The following is a 23,954-nucleotide window of genomic DNA, read 5'->3' on the forward strand; positions in this document are numbered from 1 at the left end:
GGACATGCCCTCTGAGGCAAAGGAATACCCCCAGAGTGAAGGCCTGACGATGCTTAACAAGGCTGGCATCAAGGGTAGGCATGGCTTGGCACCTGCCAAGGGCCCACTCTCCAACAGGGGCCCAACTGACAAACACCCCTTGGACCTGCTCCTCCTCTTCACCGCTGCAATCTGCTTGTTCAACTGCCTCTTGTTCTGGCCCAGACAATGGTGGTGGTGAGAAGGAGGAGGAGTAGATGTCACTGCCTACTTGCTCAAGCAAGCAAGTGGTAGCCATGATGAGATAAGAAGATGAGGAGCAATAGCAGCTCGAGACAACGGCAATGAGAAGGTAGACTCGCTGAGGGAAGGAGCACATGGAAGGTGTCTTGTCCAAAGGCTCTCAGAAACCTGGAGCAGGCACTGTTCCGATAGGCAGCTAACTGCAAAGCATTTTTGTAAGGAATGCCTAAAGAACAAGATGAAGAAATTGCACAGGCCTGAACAGAAATATCTTGAAAAGAAAGATCCCGGAGTCTCTGCTTTATTAGAGCTATTACTATAGCTAATCATCTCCCATTTGAAAAAGAAAAGTGGGGGGGGGGAGACGGAGTAATGCAGCCAGCTCTCCAGGTGACACACTTCATAAGCACTTCTGTAACTATCTTTGGTGAGATAAGAAAGTAACCCCACAGCCCTTTTAAAGATATAAATCTTAAGCCAAAGCTTTAAGGCAGCCATCCAAGCACCCACATCCAAAAAGGCACTGTCCTGTTTCCGTTCATATAGTTGCATTTAGGACTCATCTAGGGATGTGCAAGAGCTTGTAAAACATCTAAGCTGAACATCATTAAAATGTAAGGACATTCCTTTATATAGCAGCTCCATCAATGAGCTGAGAAACTATCTTAGCATTAAAAACTTTAATAGCTGCAGGAACAAGCTGTACCCCTTTTGCATAGAAAAAAATACAGTCTAACTTGAGCTTTATGTAGAGCAGAAGATCTTTGTAAAGGCCATGAGACAGAATGATGAAACACAACCTCAAATATTGGAAACTTTTAACCTGTTCCATAATTTGGCCCTCCAATGACCACATCAGCTGAATTAATGTCTGCTCAAAAACTACGATCTTCGATTTTCCATATTTTATCTTTAAACCACTACTCTTAGAATAAGAGTTGAATGTAATTAACAAATATCTAAGCCTGGGTCTCAAACAAGAAAGAATGACTGTATCATCAGGATAAAGAAAGATACAAATTTTCCCAGGTTTTGGCAGGTGTCTGTCAGAATTATTTAAAACATTTTTGAAAACATTTGAAAACAATTTAAACAAGGTAGGACCAAGGACACAACCTTGCCTGACACCTGTAAACAAAGGAATCTCTTTGGAGAGCTTGTTGTTGTTGTTCAGTCATTAAGTCGTGTCCGACTTTTCGTGACCCCATGGACCATAGCATGCCAGGCCTTCCTGTCCTCCGCTCTCTCCCGGAGTGTGCTCAGGTTCATATTCATTGCAGCGGTGATGCTATCCAGCCATCTCATCCTCTGCCATCCCCTTCTCCTTTTGCCTTCAATCTTTCCCAGCATCAGGGTCTTTTCCAGAGAGTTTTCTCTTTGCATTAGGTGGCCAAAATATTTGAGCTTCAGTTTCAGTATCTGTCCTTCCAATGAGCACTCAGGGTTGATTTCCTTTAGGATTGACTGATTTGACCTCCTTGCAGTCCAGGGGACTCATAAGAATCATCTCCAGCACCACAGTTCGAAAGCATCAATTCTTCGGCGCTCAGCCTTCCTTAGAGTCCAGCTCTCGCAGCCATAGATTACTACTGGGAAACCCATAGCTTTGATTATACGAACCTTTGTCGGCAAGGTGATGTCTCTGCTTCTTACTATGTTGTCTAGGTGTGCCATAGCTTTCCTCCCAAGGAGCAAGCCTCTTTTAATTTCATGGCTACAGTCACCGTCTGCAGTGATCTTGGAGCCCAAGAAAATAAAATCTGTCACTGCTTCCATTTCTTCCCCTTCTATATGCCAGGAAGTGATGGGGCCAGATGCCATGATCTTCGTTTTTTTAATGTTGAGTTTCAAACCAGCTTTTGCACTCTCCACTTTCACCCTCAACAAGAGGCTCTTGAGATCCTCTTCACTTTCTGCCATTAGGGTGGTATCGTCTGCGTATCTGAGGTTGTTGATAATTCTCCTGGCAATCTTAATTCCGACCTGTGATTCATCCAACCCGGCGTTTCTCATTATGTACTCTGTATATAAATTAAATAAGCTGGATGACAATATACAGCTTTGTTGTACTACTTTCCCAATTTTGAACCAATCGGTTGTTCTATGTCCGGTTCTTACTGTTGCTTCTTGACCCTCGTACAGGTTTCTCAGGAGACAGGTAAGGTGGCCTGGTACTCTTTGGAGAACTTCTGCATCTATTTTAGAGAAGGCTATTACTATTATAGGGACTTGATAAGACAGAACAGTCATTTATCAACTAGAATGTTTTCCCATTTCTGTCGCAATTTAACCTCAGGAATAGGATCAAAGTCAGCTTTCAAATCAATGAAGGCAGAATAGTTTCCCCTTCAAGGTCCCTGTATATTCCTTAGCCAAATGCCTCAGCACCAGACAGTGATCCAACACTGAGTGGTTCTCCCTCTATGCCATTTGAAAGTCAGTAAGTACACCTTCAGACACCCCAAAAGGCATTCAGTCTACGACTTGGATATCTAGCAGGGGTTTATATCTACTAATAATGGACTCATTTTCAGCGCTATTTCTTATGACTCAAAAGAGCACCATCCCACATGCAAGAAGGAGGTTCCCATGCCAAAAAGCATCTTTGAAATGCCAGTTTTACTAGGCCTGAGGCACAGGTTTACACCCCACTTTTCATGGTCTGATTGGTTACAATGAAAGTTTTACCATTTAAAAAAAGATGCACCCAACACCAAACTACACATTTAGGGTGCATTCCTGTGCACATTTAGATAGAAAGAAGTCTTACAACTCCCAGCATTCCCCTGGCAGCCCTGTTCACACAATCAAGCAGCTCACTATGGCTTATTTAAGTCATGGTGAGCTGCAGCACATCCCAGCAAGTGGCCATTTTGAGTATTTAAGCCACAGCCACTCACAACCATAAAACACCTCATGGGTTCTAGGCGGTTTGTTAACCACACCAACAACCCACCCTCACCGGGTTCGAATGACACGACAAGCTGCAGCTGCAGCTTGAGTATTCAAAAGCCACCCAGCTGGCTGATTGTTTAAAAGTTTCTTTTTAGATATATGTTGTCTGTGTGCTGTCTGTTTATATGATTTTATGTAAATGGTTTTTGCATTTCGCATAATGTAATCTTTGTGAACCACCCAAAGAGCTTCAGCTATGGGGCAGTATAGAAATATAATAAATGAAATGAAAGCCACCATGGCTTAAATACATTAATGGCTTAAATAAGCCATGGTGCATTGCAGTGATCATGTGAACCCAGTAATTGCCTGGGCCTGTCTCTCACCTTCCACGGTCATCTCTTAGCCCCTCTACCTTCCTTTTAGTCATGTGCCAGGGGTTGCATTCCCTCAGGGGAATCTGCCTGGGGCCACCTGTCAGAAAGGAGTGTTGTTTACAACAATACAAGAGGATATAGTGCTCTCTCATTCTCTCTCTGTCACCCTTTCCTCCCTTTCTGTGCTACTCCAGCCACATGAAACTAGGCAAAAGGCCACATGAAGTCCTGGGGTCCCAGGTTCCCCACCCCTGACTTAGATTGCAAACCTGTGGACAGGATTTAGCCATTCTTAATTTGAAGTTGTTTAGTGTACTGTGCCTTTTTTCCAGGCACTTAAGAAACCAATCATCACCATCATTATCTCCAGAAAAGATGGATACACCTGATGTAAGCGCAAAAAGACAAAAAAAGAGGGGGGACTTTATTAATTAAGAATTAAAGAATACCATTTTAGGAAAAAAACACACATAGCATGTTTGAGATTATTTCGTACAAAGACAACTACCATTTAAGAGATCTCCTTGTGTATAACACAAAGTTCTCCACGTATACAAATAATGTGCCTATAAATTCAGTCACAATTTTAGAGACAGGAAGTGAAGCCCCCCAGTTTAACACTCCAAGATCTCACAAAACTTTGGGATAGGGGCCCCCTGTAGGACACTTTTGTTATACATGTTATGATCTTGGTTGGGGTCAGTATCTGTAAAATATATTTCCCCTCCATGGACGTCATTCAGATTGACTGTAAAGTTGCTGGGATTGAACCCAAACCATAAAGTACACCTGTAAGCAGCAGTACGTATGGAGTATCCCATCACTCTTATATCTTTAAGTACTGGCAAATCAGAGTTCCACTCAGGAATGTCTCCAGGACGAGGATACTGGCTGAAAGCAACGGGTATATCAGAGTCTTTTACTTTGTCACTGTCATTCTCTTGTTCTCCATAGATGGATGGGAAATACCGAACCATGCTTTGCCCCTCAGTACACAGCGAGACTTGAAATGATGTCTGGGGACATGCAGGGGGAACTTCTAATCCAGCTAGTTCAGCAAGTGTTGGGAAGAGAGATACCAACTCAACAATTTCTTTGGGTTTCCCTGGATTAGAAAAAAGGAAATAAGAAAAAGCTCAACGGATCAAGTTATTCATTAAAAACTGCCCGATGGTGCTAAATTCTACTAAAAGAAAGAAAAAGAATCTCTATTATCTTGGGAGAAACCCTGCTGTTAAATTAGTATTAGCAAAATACATATTTGTATGACTATCTGAGCTGTAAAAATCAATCACCTGTATCTTGTGAGCCTTAAGCTAAGAAAAACCTAGACATCACAATTATGGAAGCTAGACTTTGCCTATGGACCATGGGATTGCTCTTTAAATACATTAATAAAAGATAAATAAATGTGCCCAAGTAAAAAATAATTGTTTTGAAGCTAAACACAAAACTTCCCATTTTGAGATGGTGCACTGATGTGTCATCCTCTGAGAAGAGGCATTCCTTCCCGTACAAGAAAGAAGGGGTGGAATGCCTCTTAAGACAGCAGTGACCATCTGCAGTGTTCTTGTTTTTATAGAAGTACATGTATTTTAAAATACTGTGTGTTGGGACGTGGGGGGAGAGGGTGCTGCCCAATTAAGAGAGGCAAATTTTAGCCAATCAAAAATTGCATGTTTTGAAAAATCCATTAATCTAACCAAATCATCAATTGGATGTTGTAATTGTTAGGCTATTCTACAAGCTGAAAACATACCTTGAGGCAGAAGGCTTGACATTTGGGTGAAAGTATCAATGAAAGGGAAGAGCTTCTGTCCCGGGTAGGAGATGGGAGTCGTCATTCCCGGCACGTAGAACATCAGCGGTACATGGGTCGCAATATCAAAGTTGCTGTATTTTGCCCATTCACCATGCTCGCCCAGTGACCAGCCTAGACAAAATCAAGGACCACTGAAGGAAGGAAAAGCATCATCTCTGTCTCAGGCATGAATGACCCTTGGTGAAGCAGCACAGCACGCACTGGTGGTTTTGAAGCAACCACCTCCAGTCCTTGCTAAAACAGGCTCGTAAAACAGTGACTCACCGGAATGCCTGTGGGAGGAACTGTCGAAAAACCCCAGTCGCTTCCCTTGCCCACCTTTAATGTTTAACATAGGCACTTGAAGGTAAGCAAAAACCCTTGGGGGCTTATTGCAAGGCTGTTACAGAAGAACATCAGAACAGCCCTGCTGGATCAGACCAAGGGTCCATGTAGTCCAGCATTCTGTTCACGCAATGGCCAACCAGCTGCACACGGGAAACCCACAGGGAGGACATGGGTGCAACAGCACCCTCCTGCCCATGTTCCCCAGCAATTGGTCTATATAGGCTCACTGCCTCTAGTACTGGAGGTAGCACATAGCCATCAAGACTAGTAGCCATGTTCTAATATATTTTATGAAGGACCAAAGGAAGTAGCCTGTACAGAGCAAAGGAGAGGAGGGAGAGGGGGCTCCTTGTCACCTCTGCAGCGATGCCACTGGTCACGGAAGTTGGGCCTCCATGCCTTGTCCGATCCACCCAGAAGGATGAGCTCAATCAAGGTGCTCCAAAGAGCGGAGCTGGGTCTGCCCTGGGATGGTTGGCAGATGCAAAAATATGGCTGGAATTCAATCCTTGGTGTCTCCAGTTAAAAAGAGCTCAGGCAGCAGGTGAGGTGAAAGATCACTGCTAGAGGAAAACCATGGGGGAAGAGAGAGACTAAGGAGCAACCTACACACGGTGTTAAATGTGTACTTTGGTGTTGAGTGCATCTGCCAGTGTTGAGCCAGACCAGGGGTGGTGAAACTCCTTCAGCCAAAGGCCAAATTCCATTTCAGAGAAGTTCTTGGGAGATGCATCCCAGCAGTTGGCGTGGCCAAAGGCGAAAGGGGCATGGCCAAAATACCAACATATTTTAGCCTAAAGTGTAGGGGAAATATTTTGGTCTAAAAATTCCTGGGGCTTTTTAAATTTAAATAACACTGCCCAGCTAAAACAAATCCCTGCATCCCTGCCTAATGGGAATAAATTGGATTTGTGGCAAATAGTCCATCCTCAGACTTAGAGAGCACAGCTACTTTTACAAATTGATGCTCACATATTACATTACATTATAATATTAATTAAATTTAGAGGACATATTCATACAAAGATGCTCATATCTTGAGAATGTGTTTGAATACGTGTGTTAGCAAAAAGCAAACATATTTAAGGACATTACAGGACGAAAATGGTGCCGTGATAGTACTTAGCAAAGTTTAAAACAGGAAAAGAAAGCAAGACAGACTTTACCCATTACAGCTTTCTACTACGGGGGTGAGGGGGTGGGGTGGGGGTGCTTAGTTATTGTTTTGAACCTTGGCAGCTCCTGTAGAGCTGGGAGTAGCAACGGTGGGTGGAACTTCTGCTAAGTGTTCAGTTCTGTGCGTGATAAATAAAGGACAGTTGTGTCTGAGGCCTGCTGATTATGCCGTCATTCCTTCTACCTACACAACATTTTGTGGCGATGACGGTGGAATCCTGAGAGCTATACAGGCAGCAAGGACTGTGAATCCATTTACACAGCTAACTGGTAAGCAGTCAGCTAGACCCGCTTAAGAACTTGATCACCTCCTGTGTTGTTGTTGTTGTTGTTTTAAAAAAAAGAATTAAAATAAAAATGGCTGCTCTTGGACATATTGAACAGTTTGATGTGAAGTCAACCTGCTTCCTGGGATTCTTACGCAGACCGGCTTTCATTCTATCTGCAAGCAAATAAGATAGCCAATGCTGAACAAAAGCGAGCTGTGCTCTCTTAACTCTTTGTGGGCCGCCGACATTTGCCATAATAAGATCCCTCATTGCTCCTGCCTCAGCCAAAACTAACCCACAGTACCCACCCTAGGAATCATAACACAGACGAAACTCCCTGCTAGGGCAGACCCCACCCAGAATCTTTTACAGTTTTACCCTTGAACATGACGTGACGGGTTACTGTACACTTTTACTCCCACCTCTTTACATCTATGCATTCGTCCACTTACCACACTTATTACTTATTATCTCCTACTGACTGTAGTCCACACGTAGAGAATTGAACCCTGGCTATGTTCATGTACTCCAGACTTAACTGCAAGATGATACATCCTTGTAACTATTTTCTAACTATCAAGTCAGCAAACGTCTCGTTCTTGTGCCTTCCTGAGTTCCTCTTTTCTGTGTCTCTTGTCCTCACAGTCATATCTTCCTCTTTTTAATTAGCCTGGTTTTGCTTGAGGCTTTTCATTTATAAAGGCCCCTAATTTTGGCCAAGCCAAACTTTGCTTGATTTCAATATGTAGATCCCTTAGAAAAGTTCAGTAAGCATTCAGAGAGACATTTCAAGATTTTAGAATGGAGGAAAAAAACTACACAAAAGCTGGGAAACAACCAAAGAACTGGTGGTTGTGGGAAAGGGGCATGGCCATCTGAGGAACCCATAAGAGCCAGATTAGAACCCCCTCACGAGCCAGATTTGGCCCCTGGGGCCTGAAGTTCTGCACCCCTGGCATTTGCTCATAGAAAAGGTGCTCCGGTCTGTTGATCATTTTTGTTGCTGTCACGTTCCCTTGGCCCCCTCCTTCCTCATGCACACACACAAGAAGAGAGGCCTCAATCTCACGCCTTTAATTCACTATCAACAGGTTCACTACAGATGCCAATCCTTAAAGGCTCTCAGGCTACAAAGGAATACAGCTGCTTCATACATTTATGAATGGCAACAGGGGATCCAAATCGGAGCTATGATGTTGCCAGCAGTTTGAAACAAGAACTTGCTGGCTAGAATAACTTAGGGAGAGAGGCCCCTCCCTTCCAGTGATGCTCCACTATGTCGACCCTCATGCATCGCCAACCGGGTGGAACGTCTGAGCTCCGCCTCTAACTTTTCCCTCTTCGCTCTGCACCGCAGTCCAGCATCCCTCAGGTCACACCCCGCACTCTTCTCCTCCTCCTCCTGGGTTCTCGGGGGCGGGGCTTCAGGCCCAGCCATCTGGGTGTTAGCATCCTGAGAAGCATGCCTACCTATATCTGAACTTGCTCGGGAAGATGTCTCCCCCGGTTCTGTCTGTTCCCCTTCTGAGTCTGAACTGCTAACTATCTCCGTATGCTCAGAATCAATCCTGACAGTTGCTCTCTTCTGCGTACTTTGCTGATTTACAATGTCATTTATGGAGGTGGGTTGATCAGAACTGTATGCAGTGACCCACATGTGGCTGTGCCCCAGATTTGGATAAGGGCCTTACTGTACTGGCAGCTTTGCTTCTAACGGTGGAGGCTGGTGGTTCTGATTTCGGTGGAGCTGTGATATCCCCATTTGGGGGATAATGTTCAGCACTTTGGATAGCTCCTTTAGAGTCCTGGCTGATTCTGACTGTAACCCAAAATGGATTCACAGCCCTACCAAAATCAGAGCCACCAGCCTCCACTTACTTCTAAGCCTTTTCTTAACAATCCCTAGCATGGAATTTACATTTTTCACAGCTGCCCGACAGCAAGCTGAAGTCTTCCACAAGTTGCCCACCATAACTAAGATCTTCTTCCTGGTTAAAGATCACCACAAGGAACTCTAAACATGTTTCCCACCCCGGTTAAAGCCATGGTTCTTTAGCTTTGGCACCAAACACCAGACTCGGGATAGAATTCTGCATGCAGGTGCAATAGGCAAACCATCCTGCTTAAGATGAAAAATGCACAGAAGCCAACTACTTGGATAGACCAACTAGTTGCAATACATAAAATGCATACATACAGGGAGATAATTGTTCATTATGGAGTTACGTTGAACAGTTCACAACAGAACCCAAGAAGCACAGAGGACTCACCATGGTCAGACATGAACGCTACCATCGTGTTATGAGAAAGCCCTGCATCATCCAGGCCATTCAACAGCTTCCCAACCAGCATATCCAAGTACGAGACAGATGCAAAGTAGCTTTGACGAATCTTCCGCTAGAAAATGCATGGGAAGACAATAAATGGATTTCCAACCAAACTGGTGTCCTCCAGATGTTTTGGACTCCAACTTCCATCAACCCCAGCTAGCATGGCCAACAGTCAGGGATGATGGGAGTTGTATTCCAAAGACATCTGGAGGTCGTCTACTCCTGTGCTAAGAGTTCTGTTAAAAAGCCGGCCACACTATTTTCATATAAAAGATTTGTCTGCCTGCTTTACTTACTTGCCTGTCATGTTAAAGAGAACATATATTTTTTATTGTTATTCAGAACACATTTTGACCATAGATCATGAACTTGTACTTAGCTGAAGTGTGGAGAAAGTGCATTGACCACTTACCTGGAAGTGGTCTGGAACTGGCCCATAAGGAAAACTGATGTTCAACGCTTCAACATCCTCCCTTTTCCTGATGTCCATCCAAGGATTGTAAGCCACAGAAGGGAGTCCTTTAGGAATGTTGGGATCTGGGGCCAATGTGATGTTTTCCAAGGGATACAATTTGAGAAATTCCTTTAGGAGAGAAAAAAACATTTCAGAAAAGCAATGGCAAGGCTGGATTCTGCAGAGTTTGAACAACAAGCTGCAGGCGTTAAGGTTTTCCACTGCATTTCTGAACTGCTTCAGAGCTGGGTTACATGTTGCATTCTGTCTTAAACCAGGGGCCTAGTCCACTCAGGACCCCCACCAAACAGATTCAATGGTACCAATATGACACAAGTCCGCTTGTGTGAAAGAATGATGTACAGTTTACTGATAGAAAATGGAAGCAGATAATCAAAGCAAAGAACAGCTTATTCTTGTTGTTCAGTCGTTCAGTCGTGTCTGACTCTTCGTGACCCGATGGACCATAGCACGCCAGGCCTTCCTGTCCTCCGCTCTCTCCCGGAGTGTGCTCAAGTCCATATTGATTGCATCGGTGATGCTATCTAGCCATCTCATCCTCTGCCGTCCCCTTCTCCTTTTGCCTTCAATCTTTCCCAGCATCAGGGTCTTTTCCAGGGAGTTTTCTCTTCGCATTAGGTGGCCAAAATATTGGAGCTTCACCTTCAGTATCTGTCCTTCCAATGAGCACTCAGGGTTGATTTCCTTTAGGATTTGACCTCCTTGCAGTCCAGGGGACTCGTAAGAGTCTTCTCCAGCACCACAGCTCGAAAGCATCGATTCTTCGACGCTCAGCCTTCCTTAGAGTCCAGCTCTCACAGCCATACGTTGCTATTGGGAAAACCATAGCTTTGATTATACGAACCTTTGTCGGCAAGGTGATGTCTCTGCTTCTTACTATGCTGTCTAGGTTTGCCATAGCTTTCCTCCCAAGGAGCAAGCGTCTTTTAATTTCATGGCTACAGTCACCATCTGCGGTGATCTTGGAGACCAAGTAAGTAAAATCTGTCACTGCTTCCATTTCTTCCTCTTCTATATGCCAGGAAGTGATGGGGCCAGATGCCATGATCTTCGTGTTTTTAATGTTGAGTTTCAAACCAGCTTTTGCACTCTCCATTTTCACCCTCAACAAGAGGCTCTTTAGATCTTCTTCGCTTTCTACCATTAGGGTGGTATCATCTGCGTATCTGAGGTTGTTGATAATTCTCCCGGCAATCTTAATTCCGACTGTGATTCATCCAACCCAGCGTTTCTCATGATGTACTCTGCATATAAGTTAAATAAGCGAGGCGACAATATACAGCCTTGTCATACTCCTTTCCCAATTTTGAACCAATCGGTTGTTCCATGTCCGGTTCTTACTGTTGCTTCTTGACCTTCATACAGGTTTCTCAGGAGACAGGTAAGGTGGTCTGGTACTCCCATCTCTTTAAGAATTTGCCAGCGTTTGTTGTGATCCACACAATCAAAGGCTTTAGTGTAGTCAATGATGCAGAAATAGACATTTTTCTGGAATTCTCTTGCTTTCTCCATGATCCAGCGAATGTTGGCGATTTGATCTCTAGTTCCTCTGCCTCTTCGAAACCCAGCTTATACTTCCAGTAGTTCTCGGTTCACATACTGCTGAAGCCTAGCTTGTAGGATTTTGTGCATAACCTTGCTGGCATGTGAAATGAGCACAATTGTATGGTAGTTCGAACACTCTTTGGCATTGTCCTTCTTTGGAATTGGAATGTAAACTGACCTTTTCCAGTCTTGTGGCCACTGTTGAGTGTTCCAAATTTGTTGGCATATTGAGCACAGCACTTTAACAGCATCATCACTTAGGATATTAAATAGCTCAGCTGGAAGACTGTCATCTCCGCTAGCTTTGTTGTTAGTAATGCTTCCTAAGGCTCACTTGACTTCACTCTCGAGGATGTCTGGCTCAAGTTCAGTGACCACACTACCATGGCTATCAGGGACATTCAGATCTTTCCTGTATAGTTCTTCTGTGTATTCTTTCCACCTCTTCTTAATCTCATCTGCTTCTGTTAAGTCCCTGCTTTCTTTGCCCTTTATCATGCCCGTCTTTGCACAAAACGTTCCCTTGAGATCTCCGATTTCCTTGAAGAGATCTCTAGTCTTTCCCATTCTACTGTTTTCTTCGATTTCTTTGCATTGTTCATTTAAGAAGGCCTTCTTGTCTCTCCTTGCTGTTCTCTGGAAATCTGCATTCAATTGGGTATATCTTCCCCTTTCTCCCTTGCTTTTCGCTTCCTTTCTTTCCTCAGCTACTTGTAAAGCCTCCTCAGACAGCCACTTTGCTTTCTTGCATTTCTTTTTCTTTGGGATGGATTTCGTTGCTGCCTCCTGAACAATGTTACGGACCTCCGTCCATAGTTCCTCAGGCACTCTGTCTATCAGGTCTAATCCCTGAAATCTATTCCTCACCTCCACTGTATATTCATAAGGGATATGATTTAGATCATACCTGAATGGTTTAGTGGTTTTCCCGACGTTCTTCAATTTAAGCCGAAATTTTGCAAGAAGCAGCTCATGATCTGAGCCACAGTCAGCTCCAGGTCTTGTTTTGACTGACTGTATAGAGCTTCTCCATCGTTGGCTGCAAAGGACATAATCATTCTGATGTCGATATTGACCATCTGGTGATGTCCATGTGTAGAGTCGTCTCTTGTGCTGTTGGAAAAGAGTGTTTGCTATGATCAGCGTGTTCTCTTGGCAAAACTCTATTAGCCTTTGTCCTGCTTCATTTTGTACACCAAGGCCATGCCTGCCTGTTATCCCGGTGATTTCTTGACTTCCTAATTTAGCATTCCAATCCCCTATGATGAAAAGGACATCTTTTTTTGGTGTTAGTTCTAGAAGGTGTTGTAGGTCTTCATAAAATCGATCAACCTCAGCTTCTTCAGCATCAGTGGTTGGGGCATAGACTTGAATTACTGTGATGTTGAATGGTTTGCCTTGGATTCGTACTGAGATCATTCTATCATTTTTAAGATTGTACCCCAGTACTGCTTTTCCCACCCTTTTATTGACTATAAGTGCTACTCCATTTCTTCTAAGGGATTCTTGCCCACAGTAGTAGATATGATGGTCACCTGAATTAAATTCGCCCATGCTTGTCCATTTTCATTCGCTGATTCCCAGGATGTCGATGTTCAATCTTGCCATCTCATGTTTGACCACCTCCAGCTTACCTTGATTCATTGATCTGACATTCCAGGTTCCTAAACAATATCGTTCTTTACAGCATCGGATTTTCTTTTCACCACCAGACACATCCACAGCTGAGTGTCCTTTCGGCTTTGGCCCAGCCGCTTCACTCTTTCTGGCGCTACTTGGAAATTCCCTCTGTTCTTCCCCAGTAGTATATTGGACACCTTCCGACCTGAGGGGCTCATCTTCCGGCGTCATCTCTTTTAGCCTTGTGATACGTTCCATGGGGTTTTCTTGGCAAGAATACTGGAGTGGGTTGCCATTTCCTTCTCCAGTGGACCACATTTTGTCAGAACTTTCCGCCATGACCTGTCCGTCTTGGGTGGCCCTGCACGGCATAGCTTATGGCTTCACTGAGTTACGCAAGCCCCTTCGCCACAACAAGGCAGTGATCCATGAAGGGGAAAGAACAGCTTACACACGCCCTTCAACTCACAGTTGCAGTTGCTCTGGTTCCCTAGAACCAATAGGCTTTGTCCCAGGGGACTGTTTATCTGACTAGGTGGTGCACCTTCCACCCCTCAGACGAGAAGAGGTTACAAGCCAATCTGCCCAGAATTTTATAGGGTTGTCTCACCGAGTTAAAGACTGTCAGAAGACACACACACATACACCTCCCTCCTTTCACCCATGAGGAGAAAGCAGGGGCTCAGCTCTTTGGCAGGACAGAACGTTTCTCACATAGAGAAAAGCACATTCTTATCAGAAAGAAGGTACGAACTATGCAAGACAGCTGCTGTGAATTATTTAACTCTTGTTAGTAGCAAAAAGCACTGACCTTCACTATACAGTGAGCCAAGTGTAACTTCATAATAATCACCAGCTACTTTACTAAATATGCATATGCTACTCATCAGTATTTGGCTCTGTGAAAAGTTCACACCTCACCGTTCTCTTCCGCAAAAATCCACTACACACTCAGCATGTGATGGCAGCCAGGTTCTGCCTATTGAGAATTCTGAAGAATGTCTGCTTACAGGCAGGATAGCAGCCCCACACACAGGGAAAAGGGAGCCATCGTGCTTCGTCTCTTTTCTCTCTGCCAAACTCTACACCAAAGGTGATGAACCTATTTCAGCCTGACGGCCAAATTCCACTTCGGAGAAGCAATCAGAGCCACACGCCAGCAGTGGGCAGGACTGAAGGCAAAAGGAGGTGGAGCTAAAAGACCAAAAACACCAGCATGTGGTAGCTTAAACCTCATACTGCCAGTAACTAAGCCCTGGGAGAGGCATTTCAACCTTTCAGAATGGGGGGAAAAATGCACAAAATCCAGAAAACCACCAAACAATCAGTGGCAGGGGGAAAGGGAGCGGAGCAAGAGGAAGGCAGCATGGCCCTCTAGGGAACACTGGAGGGCCAGATGTGGCCCTTGGCATGAGGTTCTGCACCCCTGCTGTACACAGTTCTCATTGAACTAGCATTGCTATCTAGAAGCACTCCTTTCAGATGGGCTCTTTCAGCCAAGCGTCCTCACCTGCGGGTACCTGAACGGGATATGAGGTTTGTGATATCCAACAGCCAGGAAGAATTTGCTCTTGCTTGCTTTCACAATGTTCAGTAAACGGATGGCTTCCTTGGTGCTCTGAATATCTGGCAAAGTCCCCTCAGGCATCTCTGAAACATCCACCGGGCAAATAAGGTTGGCATGAAGTTTTCCATCCTTCCCTTTGCAAACCTTTGAAGAAAGAAAGCTGCTGAAAACAGCACTATAATCATAAATAGATCATAAGGAAAGAAGTTCCTCTTCCTGTGTATCTTGCCTCTCCCCACTTCTTCAAATCCCTCCTCAAAACCCACTTCCTCATAGGAACACAGCTTTTGCATTTAGGAAAGCTTCGCTCAAACCTTGTTCGATTTTGAAGCCGGTGTGGCCTGACTCCTGTTCTATCCAAATTCCCAAAAGGAAGCCTGTAACCTTTTCATATGCTTAATTAGATATACACTGACAATCACTGGACATACACACAGCCGCAGGGAGTTAACTAGAGCCAGTGTAGTGTAGTGGTGAGAGTGACGGACTGGGAGCCGGGAGATCTGGGTTCTAGTCCCCACTCGGCCATGGAAGCTCACTGGGTGACTTTGGGCCAGTCACAGACTCTCAGCCCAACCCACCTCACAGGGTTGTTGTTGTGAGGATACAACAGAGAGGAGGAGGATAATGTAAGCCGCCTTGGGTTCCTTGCAAGAGGAAAAAAGGCGGGATATAAATGCAATAATAATAATAATAAATATTTAGGAACACTGGAAGCTGCCTTATACCAAGTCAGACGACTGGTCCATCTAGCCCAGTATTGACAACACGGACTGGCAGTGTCTCTCCAGGGTTTCAGGCAGGATTCTTTCCTAGCCCTACCTGGAGATGCCAGGGATTGAACCTGAGACCTTCTGCATGCAAAGCAGGCCCTCTACCACTGAGCTATGGCCCTTCCCCTGCCCTGTCTACACAGCCTTTAACTTATCTTCTTAACCCTCATTCCCAATGGTCACCAAACTTTCTGGAAGTACGCATACTCCCCTTCACCAGTATAGTCTCTCTTCCTGTTGTTTCTCTATTTTAAATTTAAATTATTCTTTAATTTGTATGCTGTTTTGAATACAATTTATTTTTTTTAAGGCAGCACACAAATTAAAGTCTAATCTAGTCTAAAACTAGGATCTCTACTGTAAGGTCCTTGGGAGCAGAGACCTGTCTTATTTTGCATGTAAATCTCTGTGAATCACCATGTACACCAACAGTATGATATAATTCATCATCAACATCTGCACACAGCTGCAGTGTCCGTTCACCTTTGTGCTTTCATATTTTTCTGAAGAGGGATGAAAAGCTGGGATGGACCAACTGTACGGATAGTCATCTTTATGGTTCGATGAAATCCCTGGGAAAAAAAGAAAATATGTAAGTGTTTTAAAAAAAAATGTTCACATTCCGGTATGAGAGAAGCCAGCCCCAAGAGATCTCATACATTTGTGACCCAATTCAGAGCTTACCTGGGTGAAACACTTTCCCTACAGACATGGTGATGTACCCATTTTCCTTGAAATACTGGGGCAAGGTGGTGTAATTTCCAGCATGCACCCTCCAGTAGGAACCAAAATCATAGAGTCTTGTGGTGTCAGGCCTGCGCCCAGTGAGGAATGAGACTCTACTTGGAGCGCACACAGCTTGCTGAAAAAGAGGACAGGAAAAGGGCCATAGGTCTATGACAGAGCACATCCTTTGCATGCAGAAGATCCCAGGTTCAGTTCCTGGCACCTCCAGGTAAGGGATCAGTTAGCAGGTGATGGAAAATCTCCATGCCTGAGACCCTGGGGAGTCAGAGTAGAAAACACTGGGATGGATAGATGACTCAATGGGCAAAGAATTTTACCTGCTACCTATACCAGCTTCTCCTATACAAGCCCGCCCGGGTTTAAAGATCTTTGGGGGAGACTTTCTCTTGGTCCCTCTGCCATTAGAGGCATGTTCAGTGAGGACACAAGACAGGGCCTTCTCAGTGGTTGCTCCCAGGCTCTGAAGCTCCCTGCTGAGGGGGGCTAAGTTGGCCCCTCTCTCTGTTGTCCTTCCGCCAGCAGGCAAATACTTTTTTTACAGGCAGACCTTTGGCATAGAAGCTGGTCTCTTGCTGAAGGGGGCTTTAATTGCTCAATGCTGTTTGTTTCTTTTATTGTTTTGTTTTAACTTATTTATTTTTATGTGATGTTGTAATTAATATTTTGTTTTAAACTGGATTTTCTTGTTAGCCAGCTTGAGCACCATCTTTTGGCAGAAAGACAGGATACAAATTAATTAATTGATTATATATGTTCCTAAGGGCTTCTGGTGACAACCCTAACGAACGGGCAAATACATGTGGGAAAAAGTGGCCCATTAGTAGGCATCTTTCAGCATCACTCAGCTTGCCATAAGAACATAAGAAGAGCCTCGCTGGATCAGTCCCAGGATTCAGTATCCTGCTTCCTACCAATCATGTGGGTTTTGCAGAAAATTTTCAACTGGAAATTTTTCCTATGCAAAGGAGGGTAATTTGCATTGGGGGGGGAAATCCATTTACATCAGAACATTTTCGGATGCCTAAGAGCAGCCTTTCCCAACCTGGTGCCCTGAGATGTTTTGGAATACAACTCCCAGCATTCCTGACAATTGGCTATGCCAGCTAGGACTGATGGGAGTTGTAGTCCACAACATCTGGAGGGTGCTCAGTTGAGGAAAGCTGCCCTAGAGAGTGATCTAATCTAGCATGTTTATTTGACCTGTATTTCGTAAACAACAACAATAAATAAATGTACCCCAGGTTAATGTTTTGTCCCAATATGCCACAAGTATTTGACCTGAAATATTGGGGGAGGGGAATTAAAGCACACTTACAACATATGTTATATTATTTCCTTTTTTATTAGAATACTTGTAGATGTTTAAAGACAATAGCATGTTGTTGCCTTACCTCCCTAACATGGGAGGTATGTCCCCAACATGGCACCCATGGGTGCCATTGCACCCACAGGGACCTCCCATGGTGCAACAGTGCCAATAGGGACCAGAAAAAACAGCTGTAAGGCTGGAAACCAAAGTAAAAAAAAAAAGGAACAGCTGCACCAATTGAACTCCCAATGCGTTTCGCACTTGGTCTTTATCTAAGGAAAAACTCTTGGAGATTCTTTTGGAGGATTCCCTCTCCCTGGCTTCTTCCTTTTCCAAAGAAGCCACATCCTCCATGGGAGGAGCAATTTTGTAGTGTCGCCCACAGCAGTTTCTCAAATTCCCAAATGTGCCCACAGGTCCAGAAAGGTTGTGGACCCCTGCCTTACATTGTTTAAATTTAAGGAGGGAAATCAAAGGTACTGAAAACTGTTGACATACCAATACATTTTAGCAACCCAAAGAACTCTGCATGATATGCTGGCAACTATTCATCTGCAACTTCAAAACTGCCAAGCTTGCCTCATATTGAATTTGCAATCGGCAATTGGCAATTCATTGTTACGAATACACTTATGACATGGAAAAATTTTCTGCAGAAAAATAAAGCGCTGGAAAATTTTCTGCCCCACATCACTGCTTTCCACAGATGCCTCTGGGAAGCCCAGGGCATGGCGTGAAAGCAACTGCTTTTCCCCACCCCCAGCAACTGGTAGTCCATGGCATGCAGCCTCCAAACATGTGTTCCATTTAGCTAGAATGGCTCAGAGCCTTTGACAACCTTCCATTAAGGTCTAATCCTTTCGTTTTTCCTTTGATAAGGGTTAGTCATAGCTTGCCAGATGCGAAAGGGAGATAACTGTGAACAGCCTCACAGCTTGTTTTCAGAAGGCAAACTAGATACGGTACTGTCAATGCACAAAGATGAAAGACCCGAGAGCACTTGGCACTGTTAGTGTGCTTTTCGGTAACAGACATTTAAAAACCTATATAAATATTCATGGGGTGGCTTACACAATTAAAAGCGACAAGTATAACAACAGGATAACAATTTAAAAAAGCATAAAACAGCAGACAAATACAGTCAGCAATAAAGGAATTGCAGCTAACAATCAAAAGCCAGGGAAAATTAAAAAGGTCTTTGGCGCCGAAAAGATAGCAAAGTAGGTGCCAGGCGAGGCACCCAGGGGACAGATTCCCATAAATGGGGTGCCACCACTGAGAAGGACCTCTTTGCAATCATCTTCTGCCTTGCTTTTAATGGCACGGCAACCACAGAGTGACCTCGGTTGACAAACCCAGAGCACAGGTGGGCTGATGTGGTACCAGCCATGTCGGGCTCTGAAAAATAAGCACCAACACCTTGAATTGTCCCTGGAAATGGACTGGTAGCTATTCATAATAAATATGGGGGTTGGGGGGAGCTCAGGAATCCCTAACGTAAGGTCACATTGCTTACTTGTGCAAAAGCATTTTGGAACACAACGCATTTCGACGCCAGTTGATCAATGTTTGGCGATCTCACGAGGGTGTCTCCGTAAGAGCCCAACGCAGGACGCAAGTCATCCACAACAACCAAGAGAACGTTCATGCCATCTTAAAAGCCAAGGAGTTAGAGGACATTTGTTTGAGCATCATTAGTCAGCGCTAATTGGGGAACAATGAGTATAGTGGAACTTCTCTGTAGCTAATTTTAGCTCCTTCACCCTATGATAAAAACCAGCAGCAGATCAACACCCCATGTGCAATAATACCATTTTAAAGGATTAACACCATAAAACTTACTTAAGAGATATTTAAGCACTATGACAAAAGGATTGTAGGAACAGATGGGGCACTATTCAGTCGTGATGGGTTATGCTTATAGGACGTGTTTTGGGCATTATAATAATTTTGTCCGATCACACTTTATACAGGCCAAGCATAGCCAGGCCTAGTTCACAGATTACTGCTGCGGAAAGACTGCTGGTTACATTAGCCATGGGAGCTCACATGAATCTATCTGGGTTCCCCTTTAGGAATCATGCAAGACAGTTTAATCCAGCAAGTTTTTAGTTGTTTAATTTCATTTCCTAGTTAAAAAAACATTTATACTGTATTTTTAACCACATTTTTCTAAGCTGCCTTATACATTTGGCAAGCACTGTTGCAGAAAGTGAGAGAAAGCATTTAATAAATGCACGTATTGACAGTTGATTATATTTACTGAGAGCAGTTTTCTAAAACTGTGGTTGTAAGATCAGGGAGGCGCAGGTTCAAATCCCCCACTCAGCCACAAAGCTCACTGAGTGGCCTTGGGCCAGTTGCTAGCCTCAGCCTAACCTACCTCACTCACAGAGTTGTTGTTAGGATAAAAGGCGGGGGGGAGAACCATGTACACCACGCTCGAGCTGTTTGGAGGAAAGGTGGAACATAAAGAATAAAATAAATACACTGGCTACGCAGCCGTGAAACTGAGTGAACCCCAAAACATCCTCCTCTCTCGGATCTGCACTCAGACCAAAGGCAAAAGTAGTACCACGCTTCTGCAGGTACCACATCCACAAAAACATTACAAGGAATCTAGGAGGTTAAAGTGGGTTCCTAGTTTACCCCAGTTCCTTATGTGTTGCAGAAAAACATTGCTTTTGATGGAGAGTTGGCTGGTGCATCTCAAAGGCAAAGCAGGCAGTCACCCAGTCTTGATGGTGTATGATATAGGGTAAAGTAATGCTTATTTTATGAACTTGAGCACACTCCGGGAGAGAGCGGAGGGCAGGAAGGCCTGGCGTGCTATGGTCCATGGGGTCCCAAAGAGTCGGACACGACTGAACGACTGAACAACAACAACAACTACTCTTATTTTGGCACGTGGGGGCCATCCACTCCTTGTGAAGGCTGCTCATACAACTCTGCATCGAATAAGGACTTGGGAACTAGCTTTAAGGAGCTGGGAACTATGAAGGAACTTCAGCCTAGTATGAGATCTTCAAGCCCAAGGCATTTTGTTGTCCAAGGTAGAACAGCAAATAGCACCTGCACCCTCCCCAAGGTGTATCATATACCCAGTTGCCCCCCTACCTGGAAATAACAACAAACCATTTGCAGCTCTTTCGTGACACCCAAGATCAGTCACCTGAGGTGATCACCTCACTCTGCCCAGTGGTCCGAGGGATCTACAGATACCTTCTGCGTGCAACAGGTCTTGAAGCTGATATTTAAAGGGACAATGGAGGCTGGTGGCTCTGGTTTCGGTGGGGCTGTGAATCCATTCTAGGTTTCAGCCAGAATTCTAAAGGAGCTAGCCGAGGTAGTGGACCTAGTTTGGGGATAGGGTTCAGAACCTTGGATAGCTCCTTTGGAGTTGTGTGTGGTTCCGACTGAAATTAGAATGGGGCACAGCCCCACCGAAATCGGAGCCACCAGCCTCCACTGTAAAGGCAGATTTGAACCCATCTGCCCAGGCGTCATATGTGAACCCCATTTCCTGCAGGCACCAACTCTTGACGCCTCCCGCAGCGCTGCCCCCAAGTCTCCGCTCCCTCTCCCCCTTGGGCCCCAAACACGCCCCAATTCCCAAAGCCCACCCACCAGCTCCCCAAACGCTCCGGGGCGCCCTCTCCATTACGCGCGCCGCCGCCCCGCTACATCTCCTCCTCTTCCTGCCCGCTTCCAGCATCACCTCGGGGCGACCCAGGGCCGGTTGCTGCCGTCCCGATAGGTCCAGCAGCCGCGGAGCCCGGCAAGGTCCCGGCTGCGCAAAGAAGCGCGGGGAGCAGGAGCGCAGCAGCGGGTCGCCTCCGCCGCTCCGGCCCCATCGTCGGGAAGCCCCCGCGACGCGCTCCGCCCGAGACGAGGACGGGGGCGCTGTGGGACTCCCGGGACCCTCCCACCTCGGAGGAGGAGGAAGAGGCGAGCGCGGGGCGGCGCGGGGCGGCGCTCCGGAGCTCCACGCCCAGGAGGCCGGGCGAGAGGTCGCCGCAGAGCTTCGGGGAGTTGCGGGCTAAGGGCGCACCTGGCACGGCCAGGCGCGCGGGTACAGGCGCGCGGGCCGGAGGGGTGAGCGGCACGCGTAGGCGCGCTTACCTGGGAGCAAGCCCCGTGCGCTTCAGCGGGGTCTCCTTTCGAGTAAGCACCGCCCGTGCACTTTGGATTCATTTCCGGTCTTGTGCCGGGCTGCTTTCATTCTAGTCGGGCGGACGCATCTCTTTCCGCGCTGGCGATCAAGTATTGCAGAACGAGGCGAGTCGAAACAGCGCTCCTGGGTGTGGTGTCAGTGGGTGTGCAGTTTCTAAAAGCGTTACGTTGGGCCGTGAGCCGCTAACGTAGTTCATAAAGTAACAGGCCTGTAGCGGGGGGGGGGGGTTGCCCTCCTAAATTTCTCCCCCCCCCCATTTTTTTTTTTACCAATAAATAATTGAAACACAGTTTACAATTTGCCTTTCAAAGGCCTGCAAACCAAATGAACTGCCCTGTACCGGCGGGGAGGGGGGGCAGAATTTTTAGGCTGGCTACCGGCCTGTCAAGTAAAGCAGACTTTTTAAAGGCCTGTTTAAGTTCTTCCTTTCTCTGTGTTGTCCTATTCTCACGCTTGCCCATTCTGGCAACTCTGTCACCTCTTCTCACCATCTTTATGGATTGGAGGGGGGCGGCGGGGGGCTGGACGCTGGCACCAGAAGTGTTCCTACTAGGTACTAAAACATTTCGGGACCCAGGCCTATGGGACACAACTCTGCATAAAATCTGCATATGCTGTATATACATGCGAATGCAGAGATAATGACTTGAATTTCACAGGAGGCAAAGCCAGCTGACAAATTTCTCATCCAAATCATCTCAAAAGAAATTCTTCAGCTAATATGCACCCTGCCCCCAGATCATGCCAAACCAATGGGATTTTTTTTTCTCAGCTTAATTGCCATGCATGGAGAGATTTGGGGGGGGGGTGCTACAGCATGTGAAAAGGGGAAAGTTAAGCCTTCCCTCCGCTGAAAGCCCCCTTGAAAATTGTCCCCTGCATGAGGATACAATGGATAAGAAAGAAGAAGAAGAAGAACCTTTCCACTGGACATGCAGGGCTCTGGGGAATAGATCCCAGGCCCTAGCAAATAGATTTGGGGCCGGAGCTCTGTGGGCCCCGGCTGGCACCTTCTACACTTTTAGAAGGTGCCCGCCTCCTGCACTGTTCACCAGCAGCAGTGCAACAGTCCTGCTGATTTGGGTGAGGACTCTGCAGTGACTATCTGGTCAGAGAGGGTCTTCCTACCACACGCTCCTTTCCAAGAGTATTCGCGCTGTCTAGATTTGGAGCTGTGGTTTTAGACTGCCCAAGGTCTTGTGTCATTTACCAACATCCATCACCAGGTGGCACTCATACCCCATTAACAGCCCTTCCTCGCATGGTTTGATCTGGCTTGCAGCCCTGGCATTTGACTGGCTTCCCAAACAGATACCATGCAGTAGGCCTGCTTTGTAGAACTGATGTCCTAGGAGAGGGAAGCAAGACCTCACAAGTTTGACCCATGCATCCATCAGTGGATGCGGACCCGATCATATTTATATTATTATTTATTACTTTTATATCCCTCCTTTTTTTCTTCCTGCAAGGAACCCAAGGCGGCTTACATGATCCTCCTTATCTCCTTTTTACCCTCACAACATTTGTATCATCCATGAGCCAGCTGAGGGCACTGGAGGTTTAGGAGATGCAGATTCAGCTTAGCCTTAATTCTCCTGCAATTCATGGAGTTCTCACAATTACATTCCTCCAGGAGAGGAAATATTTAATGCTATTCTGACAATTGCTTTCTCTTCATGTACTTGGCAGCCTGGGGAATCAGGAAATCAACCAAGTGAATGAGAATTATTTACAAAAACTGTCTAAGAGGAATCGTTCATTTAATACTGGAGCTGTTTTTCGTTTTCTTTCTTTCATCGCTGTGCAACAGCCAGTTAATATTTACATTATATGTTTTAAATGCAGATTTACATTTCTGGGGCACTTCTGGTTCACAGCAGGATAACACTTGCTGGACGTGTTTGGCCAGATGTTGTTCTAAACTTTGCAACAAGCCTGCCACACATGCAGTTATGTGTGCAGCCTCAAATCACTAGTTGTTGGTTGTTTGGGATTTTAAAAATTCCCTGTAAAAGTTCATTGCCCCCAGCATTCCTAGTTCTTAGGACCAGGTAACAGGTCATGGAAAAGACCAGTGTTGTTGTGGTACATTTTTAAGTACAGGAGCTAATCATGACAGTGTACAGTGCACACATCAAAGACTAACAGTTCATAGCATAATACTCAATATATCAGGATCAGCATGATTGCAATCCTATGGATAGTTACCTAGGAGTAAGCTCCATTTAACTCAGTGGTGTTTCCTTTGCATCAGTCCATCTTGTAAAACACACTGAGCATTAACAAAAGATCTTAGCCAGAATGTAAAAATGTAACCTTTGTAACC

At 45.4% G+C, this 23,954-nt stretch overlaps 1 protein-coding gene across 4 annotated transcripts; it reads right to left on the reverse strand.

Annotated features, from left to right (window-relative positions):
• Positions 1–3,885: 3,885 nt before the first annotated feature.
• Positions 3,886–21,759, reverse strand: IDS (iduronate 2-sulfatase). 4 transcript variants are annotated; one of them, XM_084813690.1, is made up of 9 exons: positions 21,577–21,759; positions 18,971–19,107; positions 16,083–16,260; positions 15,882–15,970; positions 14,569–14,769; positions 9,831–10,001; positions 9,359–9,485; positions 5,254–5,427; positions 3,886–4,599 (listed from the first exon to the last, which is right to left on the reverse strand). In XM_084813690.1, the coding sequence occupies exons 2-9, from the start codon at positions 19,100–19,102 to the stop codon at positions 4,109–4,111; spliced, it is 1,563 nt and encodes a 520-aa protein (XP_084669816.1). In that variant the 5' UTR covers positions 19,103–19,107; positions 21,577–21,759; the 3' UTR covers positions 3,886–4,108. The 4 variants fall into 4 exon arrangements, with proteins under 4 accessions (XP_084669816.1, XP_084669814.1, XP_084669815.1 ...); XM_084813688.1 differs by lacking the exon at positions 21,577–21,759 and adding an exon at positions 21,173–21,386; XM_084813689.1 differs by lacking the exon at positions 21,577–21,759 and adding an exon at positions 21,173–21,386 and having other exon boundaries at positions 18,971–19,218.
• Positions 21,760–23,954: the final 2,195 nt, after the last annotated feature.

The sequence above is a fragment of the Heloderma suspectum genome, chromosome 9 (genome assembly GCF_057233095.1).
Source record: "Heloderma suspectum isolate Gila_16-S chromosome 9, 16-S_ref, whole genome shotgun sequence".
Classification (NCBI taxonomy): domain Eukaryota; kingdom Metazoa; phylum Chordata; class Lepidosauria; order Squamata; family Helodermatidae; genus Heloderma; species Heloderma suspectum.